Source organism: Macrobrachium nipponense, chromosome 30, assembly GCF_015104395.2.
Source record: "Macrobrachium nipponense isolate FS-2020 chromosome 30, ASM1510439v2, whole genome shotgun sequence".
Lineage (NCBI taxonomy): Eukaryota > Metazoa > Arthropoda > Malacostraca > Decapoda > Palaemonidae > Macrobrachium > Macrobrachium nipponense.
In genome coordinates, this window is record NC_087218.1 from 15,800,200 (window position 1) to 15,819,015 (window position 18,816).

Below are 18,816 nucleotides of genomic sequence, written 5' to 3' on the forward strand. Positions count from 1 at the left end.
CTCGGCCACTCAAGAGGAGTTGGAAGGCTCCGACTATTGATTCGAGCCCAGAAAACTTCCCTGAGGAGTCTCCATCGGGAGTGAAGAAGGCAAGAAGAGCCATTCTTTCAACCAGAGTGAGAAGGAGGCAGGAGGTGGAGGCTATGGACTCCTCCCCTCCTCCTTCCCCTCCTCCCGAAGAGGATAAAGAGGAGGTTACGAAGAGATTCATGATGGCGATGCAAGAGCAGATTTCGTCTTTTGTAGGAGTTCTGTCAAAGGAGCCTCCTAGAAGGAAAGACTCTTCCCTTCCGATCAAAAGATCCTCCAGACGTATGGAGGTATCTGCCGCCAGGATCGATACTCCTACTCGAGGTGAGGTTTCCTGTACGAACCTGGATGAACCTATCAGACGTCTGGCCACCGGCCAGGAGTGATGGGATTGTCCCCACCCAGGAGGCAGGAAGCCAAGAGCCAGGAGTGAGGAGTCAAACCAGGAGGCAGGAGCCAAGAGCCATGGAGGTGTGGAGTCATCCAGGCAGGAGCAGGAGCCAGGAGGCAAGAGTCAGGAGTCAGTAGTCAGGAGTCAGGAGTCAGGAGTCAGGGAGTCAGGAGTCAGGAGTCAGGAGTTCAGGAGTCCGGAGGTCCGGAGTACCGGAGTCCGGAGTCCGGGTCGGAGTCCGGAGTCCGGAGGTCCGGAGTCCGGAGTCCGGAGTCCGGAGTACCGGAGTACGGAGTCCGGAGTCCGGAGTCCGGTGAGTCAGGTGGAGTCCGGAGTCCGGAGTCCGGATCCGGATCCGGTTCCGGAGTCAGGAGTCAGGATCAGGAGCAGGAGCCAGGAGGCAAGGAGTCAAGAGCCAGGAGGCAGGAGTCGGAGACTCGTTCCTGGAATTTATGACTCTTCTCCAAATAGGAGCTCCTCTCCTTCAGAGCGTAGGAGGTCTTGGAAGGACTCTCCCTCCAAACGTGAACTTTCTCCTTCGTCTGAATCGAGGTTTAGACGAGTTGTCTGATGACGAACCTCCTGCTAATGAGGGACTCTCAAGTTATAAGGTCTTAGCCTCATTATTGCTTCAAGAGTTGGAGATTCTCTTAGTCCGGCGGCTCCTCCTCCTCCTCGTTCTCTCTTTTCGAGCTCGGCTACGGCAAAATCTTCGGCCTTTTTGAAAATGAAGCCTGCAATATCGATGAATAAGGCACTCCATTCTTTAGATTCTTGGATGGACAAGAAGAAAGAGTTAGGAAAGATGGTATTCTGCATGCCTCCTTCCAAACTACATGGAAAGAGAGGTATTTGGTATGGGACAGGAGAGACTATGGGTCTTTCTCTGCCTGCCTCTGCAGATGCGGACTTTTCCAATTTAGTGGAGGCCTCTAGACGTCACTCCTTAGGATCGGTCAGAGCGACGTGGAGCACTTCAGAGTTGAACCACTTTCTAAAGGGACTTTTTGTCACTTTAGAGGTGTTCAACTTTCTGGATTGGTCACTCGGAGTTCTGGCCAACAAATCTAAAGATCCGGAGTTTCTTAAAAACCCAGAGATTCTCCATAGCGTCCTGTCTTGCATGGACAAGGCAGTACAGGACGGTTCGGGAGAAGTGGCTTCCCTTTTTGGTGCTGGTCTCCTGAAAAAGAGATCAGTATAATGGTTTCCCTATTATCAAAAGGGGTTTCTCCGAGCCAGAGGACTGCTTTATTGTTCGCCCCTCTATCGGATCATCTGTTTCCTTCTCAGTTAGTGAAGGATATATCTCGCTCGCTAACTGAGAAGGCGACACAGACCTACTAACACAAAACGTCCAAGAAAGGACGCCCTGTAGTGTCGGCGATTAAGAAGGACTCTCGTCCTCCTCAGCAGCCCTTTCGTGGAGGTACAGCGGCTCGTCCCCCTGCCAGAAAGAAGAGCTCTGATAAGAGAGGAAGGTCTTCCTTTAGGCCCTTCAAGAAAACCAAATGACTTGTTGCTCCTTCAAGCACCAGTGGGCGCCAGACTCCTGAACTTTGCAGGAGTATGGGCAAAAAAGGGGGGCCGACCCTTGGTCAGTGTCGGTCCTAAAGAAGGGATATGTAATCCCCTTCGAGAACAGCCCTCCCCTAACATCTACGCCTCGGGAAACTGTCAGCGAGGTACAGAGACCCGGTAATGAGAAAGACTCTCCTTCAAATGGTGGAACAAATGTGGGAAAAGGAGGCCATCGAACTTGTGCAGGATCCACACTACCGGGATTTTACAATCGCCTTTTTCTAGTACCAAAGGCATCGGGGGGGTGGAGACCAGTTCTGGACGTAAGCGCTCTGAATCGCTTTGTTCAGAAAAAAAAGTTTCGCATGGAAACGGTCCGCCTCAGTTAATGTCGGCTCTTCGTCCAGGAGATTGGATGGTCTCTCTGGACTTGCAAGACGCATATTTCCACGTTCCCATTCACCATTTGTCAAAGAAATATCTTCGTTTTGTAATAGGAGACAAGATCTTTCAATTCAGGGCTCTGTGCTTCGGTCTGTCTACAGCTCCGCAAGTCTTCACCAACCTGATGGCGAATGTGGCAAGATGGCTTCACCTAGAGGGAATAAACATCTCCCTCTACTTGGACGACTGGCTGATCAGGGCCAAGTCGGAGATTCAGTGCTTGGAGGACTTATCAGTAACAAGGAACATGATAGAATTGCTGGGATTACTCGTGAACCTCGAGAAGTCGCAGCTGATCCCCAGCCAGAGCTTGGTCTATCTGGGGATTCAGATGGATTCTCGGGGTTTTCGAGTATTTCCTTCGCGAGAAAGAATCACTCGAGGTTTGTCGAAAATCTCGAGCTTCTTAGAGAAAAAGAACAGTTCAGCGAGGGATTATCTGAGCCTCTTAGGGACCCTGTCCTCACTAGAAAAGTTCTTCTCTCTGGGGAGGCTTCACCTTCGCCCTCTTCAGTTTTTCCTGAAAGGGGTGTGGAGTTGGAAGACGGGACAACTCTCTGACATCTTCCCGCTTCCACAAGAGGTAAAAGATCATTTGAAGTGGTGGATCCTTCCTCTTCAAAAGAACGAAGGCGTATCGCTTGCCCTGCAGAACCCAGACCAAGTGTTATATGCCGACGCTTCGGAGTCGGGATGGGGAGCGACGTTAGGAGCAAGGGGGGAGGTGTCAGGCACCTGGACAAAGGAACAGGTGTCCTGGCACATCAATTGCAAGGAACTAGTGGCCATACACCTAGCCTTAAAGTTCTTCGAAGAGATAGTCAGAGGCGGGGTGATACAGATAAACTCGGACAACACCACGGCTCTGGCTTACATACGCAAGCAAGGAGGCACGCACTCTTTCTCCCTCTTTCAGTTAACAAGACACCTGTTAACCTGGACAGAAGAAAGAGGCATAACTCTCCTCACAAGATTTGTTCAAGGCATCAAGAATGTGAGAGCGGACAGACTGAGCAGGAGGAATCAGGTCCTTCCCACAGAATGGACTCTACACGAAGAAGTGTGCGAAGTCTTTGGTCCCTGTGGGGGAGACCTCACATAGACCTGTTTGCGACGTTCCTCTCCAAAAGAATAGAGATCTTTTGCTCTCTAGTGGAAGATCCGAGAGCCTTCGCAATAGACGCGTTTCTCCTGGATTGGTCGGGTGTGGACGCATACGCCTTTCCCCCGTTCAAGATCCTGGGGGAAGTGCTCAGGAAGTTCGTAGCTTCGAAGAACACGAAGTTGACGCTAATAGCCCCATTTTGGCCAGCCCAGGAATGGTTCACAGAGGTATTGGAGTGGATAGTGGACTTCCCCAGATCTCTTCCAAACAGACCAGATCTACTCAGACAACCCCACTTCGAGAGGTTTCACACATGAAACTTACCGAACATTACATAGCTATACGCTTCTACCTTACGCAGTCGAAATTCCAAAAAAATTTCTCGGCGCTAATTGGCGCTGCTAACGTGTAGGTGATACAACCCCGCCCACTTTCGGGGATCCCCGGTACTACTGAGCTTTGCTTGACAATTCGTTTTCTGCCGCCCACGGTGAAACACCTGTGTATTTCGCTGCAGTCAACTGTTCGCCATTTGTTTGACACCCGATTTGTGAAGTACAAATTTTTCTTTCTTGGTTGTTTTTTTTGTGTTTGAAAACGGGCTTAGCTGCTTTCTTTATTCATCTGTTTAGTGTGAGTTATGTCAGATTCAGGTTCATCTGTTAGGTTTTGCAGCGAAGGCTGCAAAACTAGATTACCAAGTTATGTTATGACCCACACTCGAAGTGCGTGAATGTAGGGGGCAAGAGTGTACTAAAGAGCGTACATGTAATGAATGTGAAGATCTAGATGATCAAGGATGGAAGAGTTTTTTGTCTCATCTTGATAAGATGAAAAAGATAGGAAAAGAAAGGCAGAGCCATTAGGGCTGATAGTAGGGCTAGATTAGAGTCAACTCCTTTGCCGTCAGAGGCAAAGAAGCCCGCTTTGTCTTCTCCTATTTTGTCAAACGTCTCTCCTATTGATAGTCCTCCTACTTCAGTACACCTTACTCCGGCTCAGGTTCCCCATGCTTCTGATTCCGACACCATTGCCCAGTTAGAAAATAAGATGGATAGGAAATTTGAGCTGCTTGCTAAATCTGTCATGGATTTAGGTACATCTTTTCGTGAATTTGTGATTAAGTCTGGTGAAGTGAAAAGTGCAAGTGTCGTATCCGAGGAGGCGGCTGTCCGTCCCTCCACGTCTTCTAGACCGAGGTCACTGTCCCGCTCCCCAGCACCTGGGAGAAAGACATACCGTGAGTCGAAGGGAGACTGGAGGGGTTTGCCCACGGGCGGCCGTCGACTCAGTCGTGAATTTCGACTCGATTTCTGTAAAGAGACACCACTGGAAAGGTGTAGATGTGGTTGTGTAGGTTTGTCGTCGGACTCGGAGGTGTGTTCGCCTGATACCAGGCGAAAGAAGTGGAGTGAAGTGTCACGCCCGTTGAAAAGGCGCGCAGTGCCATTGGATAATTCGTTCATCACCTGTGAAGAGAGGGAGGGAAAAGAGTCCTCAACCCTCGTGTAGCTTTTGGGAGAACCCTGTGTATCTTTCGCCTAGTAGAAGGTTCGGGTGCTGTTCGCAAACGATCTCGCGAGGTATCAGTGTCGGACTCGCATGTTTTGTCTCGCCGACTGAAACAAGGAAAGTTTCGACTCGTTCGCCAGCTAACGAGAGAGAGAGTTCGACTCGCAAGTTTTCATCAAGGAAGTTGTCTCCTTCGCCCACACCATCGGGAGATGATGCGAACAACAAAGAAGAAGCTTTTTTGGAACCGTTGAGACAGCTTCAGGACTTAGTTAAGTCGTTGAAGAAAGTTAAGTCTTATACGGATGAAGAAGCCAAGCAGTCGACAATGTCGGATGGGGAGGATCAGTCGGAACAAGAGTCGAAAGCGGCTTCTGCTTACTCCAACTTAATGAAGTTTTTGCTGGCTTCTTATACGGAATTCGAGCCAGCTCCTCTATCTTCGCCTCCTTCTACCTTTGTTAAGGATAGGAAAGTACTTTCGGCGAGTCTACCTAAACTGGTGCTTTCGCAGTCGGCGAAAAGAGTCTTCAAAGAAGCAGAGAAGTGGCTGGAGAAGAAAGAGGGAGGTCTGGTAAAGCCGCCTTCGCTGTCCCACCGTCCAAGTTACAGAAGACATATAAAATTTTCATGCTACCGGAGAATTGCCCTCTTTGGGAGTCGCTGCCTCCGCCCAAGGAGATTTCTCAGGTCTGGTGGATGCTAACAGAAGGACAGCGTTTTCGTCGGCGAAAATTTTCTTTTCTTCGCCTGATTTCGACCACCTGATTAAGAACCTATTTAAGGTAATAGAAGTTTTCAGCTTCTTAGACTGGACTATTGCTGCATTAGCAAGGAAAATAGAGGATTGTCAGTCTCTGGAAGATAGCTTGGCGACAGACTGGCTTGATGTATTCATCGTGTGCCGACAAAGCAGTCAGGGATGGCTCAGGGGAGCTTGCATCTCTTTTTACTCTGGGCGTCCTTAAAAAGAGAGAACTTTGGTGCTCTTTCACCTCCAAGGGAGTAACTTCTAAACCAGAAGTCTGCTCTCATGTTTGCGCCTTTATGTAAGTCGCATTTATTGCCCTGAACAGGTTATTCAGCAAGTTCTAGGCAGATCTAGAGAAAAAGGTTCTACCAACGACTTATTGACTCGTTCGTCGACGTACGACGTCCCAAGGAGACACCACCTACAGGAGCTAAAGGGTCACCTCTTCAGAAGCAACCTTTTCGCGGAGGAAAGTCTAGATGCAAACCCAGACCAAGGACTAATTTGCGTCCACAGGCCACAACCAGTAAGAAACCACCCTCGAGACAGTCGGACAAGTAGGAATTTTTTACCCTCACACACATGTAGGAGCAAGACTCCGCCTGTTTTGGCGGGAAATGGAGTCGAAGAGGGGCGGAACAGTGGGTGATCACAGTATTAAGAGAAGGTTATGTGATCCCGTTTGTGCAAGATCCACCACTGTCGAGTATTCCCATCGCCTTAACAGCATACTTGCAGGGATCAGAAAGAGCTTTGGCTCTTGCCAAGGAAGTAGAAGCCCTGATTACCAAGAAGGCCATAGAAATAGTGGAAGACATCTCACCGGGCTTTACAACAGGCTGTTCGTTGTCCCCAAGTCATCGGGGGGCTGGAGGCCGGTCCTGGATGTGAGTGCTCTCAATATCTTTGTTCTGAAGACGAAGTTTCGTATGGAAACCAACCGGTCGGTTATGTCAGCTCTTCGACCAGGAGACTGGATGGTATCGCTGGACATGAAAGATGCATATTTCCATGTACCTATTCATCGGAGCTCCAGGAAATATCTACGGTTCGTTTTCGACGGCAGAGTTTATCAGTTCAGAGCGCTCTGTTTCGGACTTTCGACAGCCCCACAAGTATTTACTCGAGTCCTGGCCCCGGTAAGTCGATGGTTACATTTGATGGGAATCAATATTGCTTTTTATCTGGACGACTGGCTTCTAAGGTCCGACTCCACGTCTCCATGGTGTGAGGGATTTAAATCGGACACTAATATTAACACAGCAACTGGGATTAGTAATGAATTTAGAGAAGTCACAGTTAGTACCGAGTCAGAGGATTCCATATTTGGGGATGATTCTGGACTCACAAGTTTTTCGGGTTTTTCTCTCCCCAAGGAGAATAGTCTCCCTCCTTGCGACGGTACGGAAGCTGTTAAACCGCTCGTCCTGCACGGCTCTGGAGTGGATGAGCCTGTTAGGGACTCTCGCTTCGGTGGAGACTTTTGTTACACTTGGTCGTCTTCACATGAGGACGCTACAATTCTACCTAAAGGCCAATTGGGACCTAATGGAAAATTCACCGGATTCGACTGTTATTCCGATCTCCGAGGAAATCAAGAAAGATCTTCGTTGGTGGTTGTCGGAGGAAAGAGCTCAGGAGGGTTTTGTCCCTCGAAAGAACGAATCCAGAGCTAGAATTTTATGCCGACGCATCAGGGACTTTCAGGATGGGGAGCCCTGTTGGGGAAAGAGAAGAAATCAGGTGTATCTGGACGGAACAGGAGAGAGGTCTTCATATCAACATAAAAGAGCTGAAAGCAATTTTTCTTGGGCTCAAAAGTTAACACCCTCTAGTCGAAGGGAAGAAAGTTGCGGTGTTCTCGGACAACACCACAGCGCTGTCATATATAAGAAAACAGGGAGGGACACATTCGTTCTCCCTGTACAGAATGACGGAGCATCTTCTTCTGTGGGCGAATGCGCACAAAGTGACTCTCTTCCCCAGGTACGTGCAAGGGAAGCTCAACGTTTTAGCAGACGAACTCAGTCGTGCGCATCAGGTTCTTCCGACGGAGTGGACATTGGATATCAGAGTTTGTCAGGATCTATGGCGGTTGTGGGGACAACCAACGATAGACCTCTTTGCAACGTCCAGGAACAACAGGCTTCCTCTATTCTGTTCTCCGGTTCCGGACCCGTTAGCCTGGAAAACGGATGCAATGCTTCTCGACTGGTCAGGTCTGAATGTTTTACCGCATTTCCACCATTTGCGATGATCAGAGAAGTATTAAACAAGTTCCAGAGTCACCAGAACGTTACGATGACTCTAATAGCTCCTTTTTGGCCCAGAAAGGAGTGGTTCCCGGATCTCCTGAGGATGTTAGTAGACTTCCCCAGGCTTCTGCCACAAATTCCATCGCTACTCAAACAGCCCCATTTCGACAGAAATCACCAAGGGTTGTCGTATCTCGCTCTGACAGGATTCAGACTGTCCGGGACCTGGTCAGAGCGAAAGGTTTTTCAAGAAGAGCGGCAGAGGCTATTGCTAACTGTAGAAGAGTCTCTTCGGCCAAACTCTATCAGTCAAAATGGGGAGTTTTTTAGAAATTGGTGCAGAGAAAGTCACACAACTTCTTCTAAAACCTCTATACAAGAGATAGCAAACTTCCTAATATATCTGAGAGACGTTAGGAAGTTATCGACTTCGACAATAAAAGGATACAGATCTATGTTGGCATCAGTTTTTAAACATAGAAACTTAAATATATCTAATAACTCCGGACATCAGCGACTTGATTAAATCTTTTGAGTCCACCTAGGAAAACAGGAAGACCAGGTTTAGTGGACTGGAATTTAGACGTGGTATTGTCCTGGCTCTCTAAAGCGAATTTGAACCTCTTAATTCGGCTTCTTTGAAGGATCTTACTAAGAAGACGTTATTCTTAGTCGCCTTAGCTTCAGCTGGTAGAATCAGCGAGATGCAAGCAATGAGTAAAGAGATAGGATTTACACAAGACAAGCTGTGTGTGGCCTATACTCAGGATTTTTTTAGCGAAGAATGAAGATCCTTCGAGACCATGGCCTCGTTTCTTCTCCATTCGAAGCTTGTCAGGATTAGTAGGAGAAGAGGACGAAGAACGTTCTTTGTGTCCGGTGAGAGCACTGAAATTTTATATTCATAAAACAAAGGCTTTGAGAGGAAGTTCGAACCGATTGTGGTGTTCGGTTAAAGATCCGAGCCGTCCTATGTCTAAGAACGCAATTTCGTTCTTTTTAAGGAGCCTGATTCAGGAAGCACACACGTCAGTAAGAGATCAGACCTCTACAGGTGTGTAAAGTTAAAGACGAGGTTAGGGCAGTAGCGACTTCCATGGCTTTTAGACATAATACGTCGCTAGCATCTATTTTACAAGCTACGTTCTGGAGGTCGAGATCGGTTTTTTGCTCATCCATTACCTGAAGGATGTGGAGCAACGTTTGATAATTGTTGTCGTTTAGGACCTTTGTCGTGATGGGCATGGTGTTGGGAAAGGAAGCATAGGGGGATTTGGTCCAATTCCCCTTCCTTTTTGACTATCTCTTCGTCTTGATTAGAAGGTGGTCGAGTTTTGGGGGGGAAGCCTGGGGTACACGGTACCAGGAGTACCCGCCAGTTTTTTATGGTAGGGTTTGGTTTTATTAGTTTTTATGGTTATGTGTAGTGATGGTCTTTGATGTTATTTTAAATCTGGTCACAGCCCCAGGGCAAGGGCGCATATTATTTCATTCTGATCAACCATCGGTGAACCTCCATGGTTGCAGAATACCCACTAGTAGTAGGAACGATCCTGGCCACTACTGCCACGTTCCCTACAAGTGATGAGAGCGCCGACCAGAGGCAGTATTCTCCTGCAGCTGCTCTCTCACGAGGTAAGGTACTACAACATTCTTGCAATGTGAGTTTTTTTTTTTTTTCTTATTTGCACTTAAAGTCCATATACCCACCAGCCGGGTAATGTGGATTCAGCTATGTAATTGTTCGGTAAGTTTCATGTGTGAAAATGGTATTTTTATTATAAAATAAGGTTTCACACATACTTACCGAACAATTACATGATTAAAAGCCCCCCTCCCTCCTCCCCACAGATGGACGGGGCGGCTAAACGAATTGTCAAGCAAAGCTCAGTAGTACCGGGGATCCCCGAAAGTGGGCGGGGTTGTATCACCATACACGTCAGCAGCGACAATTAGCGCAGAGAAATTTGGAATTTCGACTGCCGTAAGGTAAGAAGCGTATAGCTATGTAATTGTTCGGTAAGTATGTGTGAAACCTTATTTTATAATAAAAATACCATATTCATCACAACCTCCCAGGTCCGCTCTGACTGCCTTTCGACTATCGAAAGACTTGTCAGAGCGAGGGGCTTTTCTCGCAAGGCTGCGGGCTCTATCGCTAGAGCCCGCAGAGCTTCGACGAGAAGAGTATACAATCAAAGTGGGAAGTCTTTAGGAGGTGGTGTAAGAGTCAGAAGCTGTCCTCCTCCAGTACCTCTATAGTGAATATTGCCGATTTCCTCCTCTTTCTGAGAGAGGAATCACACCTTTCTGTCTCAACAATAAAGGGATACAGAAGCATGCTGTCTTCAGTATTTAGGAATCGAGGGCTAGATATTGCAAGCAACAAAGATCTACACGATCTAATTAGATCCTTTGAAACTTAAAAGGCAGCTACTCCTAGAACACCTAGTTGGAATCTAGACGTGGTACTGAAATTCCTTTCATCGGATAAATTCGAGCCTTTACATCTGGCTTCCTTCCGCGACGTCACTAGGAAATGCTTATTCCTGGTGTGTCTCGCTACAGCCAAGAGGACGAGCGAATTGCACGCTCTAGATTCCACAGTGGGGTTTCATAAGGAGATGCTGCCATCTTGGTTTCTTATCCAGACAATGTTTCTGGCAGGAACGAAAAACCCGTCCAAAACCGTGGCCCAGAAGTTTTGAGGTAAAAGGCCTATCTAACCTCGTAGGCAGAGAGATAGAGAGGTCTCTCTGTCCAGTGAGAGCTCTTAAATATTATTTAGAGAGGAAGAGACAGATGGGAGCTTGTCAACAAGGTCTTTGGTGTGCGGTGAAGAACCCCAAAAGACTCATGTCCAAGAACGCCTTGGCTTTCTTTGTGAGAAGCGTAATTACGGACGCTCACAAGAACTGCTCGGAGGAATCCTTCGGTCTTCTAAAGGTCAAGACCCATGAGGTGAGAGCAGTAGCAACGTCCTTGGCGTTCCAAAAAGAATATGTCCGTCTAAAAAAATATCATTGGACTACATATTGGAGGTGCAATTCAGTGTTTGCATCTCATTATCTGAAGGATGTGAGAGTGACCTATGAGAAGTGCTTCTCTTTAGGTCCATTTGTATCAGCAGATACAGTGCTGGGTCTTGGAGCAAAGACTGATCCTTAAATATTGTGTTTTATCGTACATAAACCCTCTTGTCAGATATGTGCTTGGTTTTCTATTAGCAAGCTCACTGATGTCGCACGGGAGCATAGTCATTGCTGGTAGGGGATCAAGGGTATGTATGGCTAGTCGGGGAGTACAAATTTTTTGTTGATATATTGTAAATTGAAAGTGTAATTATGTTTCGAGTTTTTGGTTGTTTGTAAGGAGTTCGGGGATAACTCCTTGCAATCTTAGAACTAACATGGATGTTAGGATCAGGTGATCGGGATCGGTGTTGTGCTCCTTGAACAAGGTGTATTGTCATGTTAGTGGAATAGCACCCAATGACAAAGGCCTTTAGGCTCTGCCGAGTAAGTGGATAATGACCCATTGGCAGACCCACAAGAACTCTTAGCCATAGATCATATCTCGCTGAGGCTCTTGAGGCTAAGCAGACTCCAAGGCAGTAGCTGCGAAGTCTTCAGCCTAATAAGGTAGGAACCAAGGTTTATTATACCTACAACATATGTTGTTTACCTGTCTATTTCAGTAGTTAGCTGTCTCTTACCCACCACCAATGGTGCTAATCAGCTAAGTATATATCTGGCAGGGAAGTTGAATGTATAAAAATGATATTGTCATGTGACAATAAAGTTTTTACATACTTACCTGACAGATATATACGATTAATGGCCCACCCAGCCTCCCCGCAGGAGACAGGTGGAAGAGAAGAATTCTGATTAGAAAACGGGAATGGTTCCTAGTCCTGCCACCCAGGGCAGGGCGGTAGATCACCTGACCTACCGGTAGCGTGTGCCGCGAAATTTGAAATTCTGTCGGAGACGACGGAGTCTATAGCTAAGTATATATCTGTCAGGTAAGTATGTATAAAACTTTATTGTAACATGACAATATCATTTTGTCATCATGAGCTACATTTTGCAATGCAATGCATTTTTTCTAGGCTGTAGGATATTTACTTAGGATATGTTAGCAGCCCTTCAGCTCAGAAGAGGCTTCAGGATTCTGACCTTATAAGTAACCAAGATCCAGTGATGTAGCCTTTACTTGAACATCCAAGAAGTCCCGCAGTTGACAGTAATTTAATCTGATTTTTGGAATCATTTGTGCCTTAATTTACAATTGCAATTGATACTTTTCTGCAAAAGGCATCGCTTCTAAAGAAGTAACTCAACAAAGAACTGTTGTAATAATGCACACCTTGCAGTTTGAGGGCTGCTACTGTAGACTACAGCACTGGTTTTAATGCTTAGATTTTCTCATTTTAAGTTCTCCATAATCCAATAGTAGTGGGATTAATCTTTTTTTTGTTACTGTCACCTTCACTGCATAGTATATTCCATAATGTATTTAATTTCAGTCAGTTTATTCTGTCTGATCATTAAATTTTAAGGATGATATATATGAATGGTCTAATGCACTATTTAAGAACAAACCTGCTTTGCCAGCTGGGTAAAAGTTAAAAATGTTATCTTAGTTGTCTGATTAAACTACTGCATAGCAATAGTAATGGTACGTATTCGCCTTCAAAGTTCCTGAGTGAATCCATTCAAAATTCATAAGTGGTTGAGTTAAGATGCATGTTTATATTCAGCCCATATCTTTTACTTCTTCTTGAACTCACTTAAACACTTGTGCAATGCCAACTTTCTTTCCTGTGTATGTTGTACTATACGTGATTATGTATTTGTATTTGCTTTACTATACCCTATGACCCTGTTGTGTTGCAACTTGCACCTAGCATCACATTTTCATTTTTGGAATATTGTATATCCTCATGCAGAAGAAAATCATTCACCATTTTTGTAGTGTGACTCAGCTAGTCATATAATATTTTATAGAGGAAAACTTCAGTACGAAATGGGGAAGGTACAGTACCTGTTTAAGCTATACAAAAATGGAGAATTTGTAATAAAATGAACTGGTAGATATTGATATGGCATGAGTTAGAACTAGATGAATATTGAATGAAAAGAGGAAGCAGTGCACAGTTCATCACAAGTCAAAACACACCATGGGAAAATATTTTAAAATGTGACATGATGATGACAGTATCCTTAGAAAAAGGTTAGAATAGGAGGATTCTTAATATGTACTACATAATTAGGTGGATAAGTTCACCTCACAGATTTTATTCATTCAGGGAGGAAGTGGGGCCTCCATTAGGAATAATGAGTGAGTCTGATTTATCCTAAGAAATGATCAAGTTGGATTGCAAAGAAGTTTTTTTCAGCTTTGCTTTCTCTTGAAGGCTTATCAAAAGATTTTCTGAAAATAATCTTGATTCTTCTATTCTTAGCTCTTCTTACTGGGAGATTCCCCCTTGGCGGCATCTCCTGTGTCAGCCCCATGCAGAAAGGTTCCACCAGTCAGTAGAATTCCTGTCTCTTCACGGTTGGAGGCTATCAGCTATCTCCTCCGAGAGAGAGGCTTTTCTCAGAAATCAGGTGGGCACATGTCCAGCAGTCTTAGTAAGTCAACCTCCGCAGTTTACCAAGGCAAATGGGCGATCTACTGTGATTGGTGTCGTAAACGGGGTTTTTCTCCACTCGCGACCTCTATCCAGCGAATAGCAGACTTTTTAACCTTCCTCAGAGAGAGGCTTTTCTCAGAAATCAGTGGGCACATGTCCAGAGTCTTAGTAAGTCAACCTCCGCAGTTTACCAAGGCAAATGGGCAATCTACTGTGATTGGTGTCGTAAACGGGGTTTTTCTCCACTCGCGACCTCTATCCAGCGAATAGCAGACTTTTTAACCTTCCTCAGAGACGAGAAACGTTTGTCCGTGTCTGCTATTAGAGGCTACAGGGCGGCACTGAGTTTGGCATTACGCCTGAAGGGTATCGACATCTCCTCTTCCTCGGAACTTTCCCCTGCTAGTTGAGGGGTTTGAGCAGTCGACTTCTCCTAGAGAGCTCAAGCCTCCAACGTGGGATGTTTCCTTGGTGTTTAAGAGCTTGACTAAGAGTCCATATGAGCCCTTCCGTCGCTCATGTGACAGGAACCTGACGCTCAAGACAGTTTTCCTTTTGGCTTTGGCATCTTCCAAAAGGGTAGGAGAGCTCCACGGGTCTTGAGTTATGAGGTGAAGCACACCAGGGGTTGGAAGTCAGTGTCCTTCGAATTTGTCCCGGAATTCGTGGCCAAGACCCATAATCCCTCTGTGCCTGATGACAGGTTCGCTTCGTTTACTATTCCACCACTGACTGACTTTGTGGGTGGTGATGCTCAAGAGCTTTTGTTGTGCCCTGTCCGGGCCCTGCGTTGCTATCTTAAAAGGACTCGGCACCTTAGACCAGGCTGCCACAGACTTTTTGTCAGTACAGGCCATACAAAGAAAGAGGTGTCTAAGAATACTATCTCTTTTTGGATACGGGAAGCCATCAGACAGGCATACTTGACTCTTGATGATTCCATCATCACGTCTGTGCAGGCTAGAGCACATGGCGCTAGGGGTATTGGTCCCTCTCTGGCTTTCAAAAAGAACTTTGCTGTACATAGATTGCTGAGCGCTGGTACTTGGTTACGCCAGTCCACGTTCACCTCCTCCTATTTTAAGGATGTTGCCCACAGATCTATGGACACATTTTCCCTGGGTCCTGTGGGGGCTGCCCAACAGGTTGTGTAACTCGTAGTTGCCCTTAACGGGGCACCTTTGTATCTTACCTAAAATGATTGTGTGGATGAGAGAATGAGTGAGTTGGCTGGCCTCCTCCTTTCTCTTGTACATTTCCTTCTTCCTTCGGACAGTTTAAGGAATTGACATGTCATTTGCTGGACTGGTCTGATACAGGGGAGTGAGGTAGTCATACTGGGTAGTGTGGTCGTGCAATATACAATATCTTGCCCACTATTTAGTAGTATAGGCTCCGCTCCTGGGCAAGGAGGAGTCAGGAGTACTACAAACCCTAATGCCTTGGTTTGTTATTGGACGGTCAAAGTTTCTCTTTGGTTCCCCATACAATGGTTATCCCATATATCATTGTATGTCACTCAGGTTTTGAGTGGTTAGATATGAGTGTATCTAGCTTCTCAATGGGCTTCAGTCCCTCTCCAAGAACTATTTCTTTTGAGAGCTGGACTGGCGGGTAGGCACCCCAGCCGTCTAGGATATCTTATACCTCCCTCCAAGTATGAGTCTATCCTATTGTTAAGACCGAGGGTTTGTTCACATATGAACAAATGACAAATTTTCTAAGACAGTTTGTATTTTTCATAGCTACAAATCTGCGGTCTTAACGTTATACTGACCGCACCTATAGCCGCCCCTCTTTTTGTTAAGGGGGCCGGCCGGCTAATGCCCTTTTTAAGGACAGGACTTTGATATTCATACCACTTAATAAGGTGACTTGGGACATCTCCAAAACCGCATATGATTTTCGCCTCTGACCTTCGGTTTTGTGACCCAGGGCGATTTATCCCGAAAATAACCATTTTTCAAATTCTATCTCCTCCTTTGATATTTAATATTAAGACCTGGGATTACTACCATATATAGACCTGATGTAGACCTCCAATCGAATGAAGAGTTTTTTTCTAAAAGTCATTTTTTTTGTTTTTGCTAGATATGAATTTTTCAATATGGTAAAAAAATAAACCCTATAAATCAGGAGAAAAAAAATTTATAAAAAAAATACGAAACAAAAATTGGAAAAAAGGGCTCTATTTGATTGTTCTATAATGTCTTTCTGAGTTATATACCAAATTCCAATGTTATAGCTATAAAACTAAGTGAGAGATAGATTTTGAAGGTCAATAAGTATAGTTTTGAGATACGGGCGTTCAAAGTTTTCCTTCGTATTTCTATAAAGACAATGTTAATAAATAATGATTATTATGAATGTATATTTCTTTTTTGTGTATTAATAAACCAAAACTATTTTATTTATTATAATTTAATCATAAATGATGATCCCTTTGCTCATATATCGCAGCCTGGGGCACTGCTTGAGGCAAGATGGGGCACTCCTTCCTACGCAATTCTCTCTCTCCCCTTCACTAAATCGGCTTATTACACCGAATTTTCTTCTTCTGTATGTTAGCGAGATGTTTTCCTTGTATTTTCCTCTTTGGCATGATGAAATTCTTGCCCGAAACAAAGATAACAAACGTAAATGGAAGAGAATGTCAAGAGGTAAAACTTCGAAGGCGTACTCTTTTTTTTTTTTTTTACAGAGACAATTTAATAAATCATGATTATTATGAATTTCATATTCCTTTTTGGGTATTGAAAAACCAAAAACTTTATTTATCATAAATGAAGATCTCTTTGCTCAAAAATCGTAGCCTTGGGCATAGTGTGACATGTGCTGTCAAGCAAGACGGGGGCGTTACTAAGCAACCCTCCCCTCTCTCTTCACTAACTAGGCATATATTATGATATTCGTAATAATACTTGAGCGATTTTTCTTCGTCTGTATGTTAGTGAGAGTGTTTTCCTTGTCTTTCCACATTGGCATGATGAAATTCTTGCCAAAACATACATAAACATACGTAAAAGCGGGCGAATGGCAGAGGTGAAATGGAACGTGTAGACTACTTGAAGTCTGTGATCGCACTAAATCAGGACTGGACTTGGTAGCTGAGCCTGAAGTCACCTTCTCGACTCGGGGAATGTCTACAGACGCCATTTCTCCCAATTTCTTTGACAATAATTATCAAAATTTACGATAATAGAAGAAATATTGCATTTTCTTGTACGGATCAATGTTTTAGTCTTACTGAGTTACGATAACTAATTACCCTGTAACTACGAAAGTAAGAGGAATTTTGACGAAATATTTCGTTTACGTATTCTCAATTGCCATATGAAGCTCCATGAATTTTTTCATGACTGCATTTTTTGCCCTATACCACCATATATAGGGGTTCCGGCCGGCCCCCTTAAGTCATCCTGAGTTGGGAAAGACTGGCGTAGATGATTGGCGTTTGACCACTCTTCACCCGATCTACGCATGCGTTGCCAGATATCACAAGATTCCTTGCTTTCATCTGCTTTTTATCCGGATCCAGCTAGGCGCTAGAAATGATCCTATTGTTAAGACCAAGGGTTTGTAGCTATGAAAAATACAAATTGTCTTGGAACAAAATTTGTCATATTATATTTGGTTTGTTTATACTTCAGATCCAATGTGGCCTGAGATTGTTATCCAGGGCCTTCCATCAGCATCATCATCTTTAGGTCATTTTGAGAGGAGAGTTTTGGATTTTATTAAATTTTTTCTCTTACTCTGTTAATGTTATTTTAAGATTGTTCCTTTGCACTTTGAAATACTTCTCAAATTTTATCACCTGGTATTGTCAAGCATATCTTGACATTACGTACCAATTTTCATATGTATCCTATCTTTTTCTGTCATGTTGAGCAGCAGCTCTTGTTTTTTTAAGTAGGTTAGGATGATAGTTCAACATAAATGCATTAGCTCATTTTAGGGTTTTTTCTGGCTTTGATTCTTTTCGTTGTAATGTCATTGCAAATTTGCAATTTAGATAACTATTAAAACAAGAGCTCTTTATATTCTTTGCCTAGAAGTGCAGACCAAAAGTTTTCACAGTGCTATATATCAAAAGCCTTGAGCCTGGCTAATAAATGACTTCTTTTTTGTTCCTTATCCGTAGAAGATCCTGTTGTATCCTACCACTATGGGTGCGAGCTAAAACTTGTTATACCAGTTTCTTTCTTTTTTTAATAACTGTTAACATAGCAGAGTTGCTATTTGATTCCCTTGGTGAATGGTGTCTGGTCTTCCAGCTTTTACATAATTTATGAAAAGGAATGACCTTTATAGCATATGCTTATCAGCATAGTCAACAGTGTTGCAGCTTTGACCCTTTCAAACAGAAGGTGAAATGCTTAAAGAGCTGTAGTTGGTGGGGAACAGTTTTTTCTTGTGAAAACCTGGCTTTGAAGAACTGCATTTAAATGAAATTGGTCTAATGTGAATTGTTTGATTAATACCTTAGCTGTGATATGATGACTACATCGAGGGATATAACCGTGTAGTATTTGTATTTAAAAATTCCAGCTGTAATTTATGAGTAATGTGGAAAGCTGAAACTAGGTAGAACTCCCTCAGTTTTTCTTTTTTTGTATTTTAAGTGTTATTCAAGTGGAGGCATAAGTAAACACAAGGCTATATCAAGTCTATGATGAAAAAGAATGGTAATTGCCTTTTTTATTTGAAATCTACAGCAGCTATGGTGATTATACCTTCAGGCTTTGCTTTATTTATGATGGCCTTTGAGTAGTAGTCAGTGATCCAAGCTCAAGTTAACTGAAAGTTCAATTCAGTCTTAGGTCGGTCAGCAATTTTCATATTGTAAAGTAAATTGATTCATTGTTCATTTTATGGGAAATATTTTTGTTTATTTTCTTAATGTTGTCCATTTCTTTTGGTAAATATTGAAAATTTTAAGTAAGAAATTTTTTCAAACTTCCCTTACATTTTTTATCATTTGCAGAATGTCTGGAAAAGTGAAACATCGCACGGCTGCCAACCAAGCCGAATCAGCTACGATAAGTGTCAATGAAAAGATCTTGAGGGAATGCCACTCACTGTATACGGAACCCGATAATGGTATGCTTTTGAAAATACTTTGTTCTTATTACTTTCACAGAACCATACTGTTGGAGTAGATCA

General features: G+C 44.2%; 1 protein-coding gene across 3 annotated transcripts in view; it reads left to right on the top strand.

Annotated features, from left to right (window-relative positions):
* Window positions 1–18,816, top strand: part of LOC135202317 (uncharacterized) — a 102,117-nt gene that overhangs the window by 10,916 nt on the left and 72,385 nt on the right. For all 3 annotated transcript variants that reach the window (XM_064231662.1, XM_064231663.1, XM_064231661.1), the window contains exon 2: window positions 18,638–18,753. In XM_064231662.1, the coding sequence (XP_064087732.1) occupies window positions 18,639–18,753 (115 nt within the window). In that variant the 5' untranslated portion in view covers window position 18,638. The remainder of the gene's footprint in view (window positions 1–18,637; window positions 18,754–18,816) is intronic.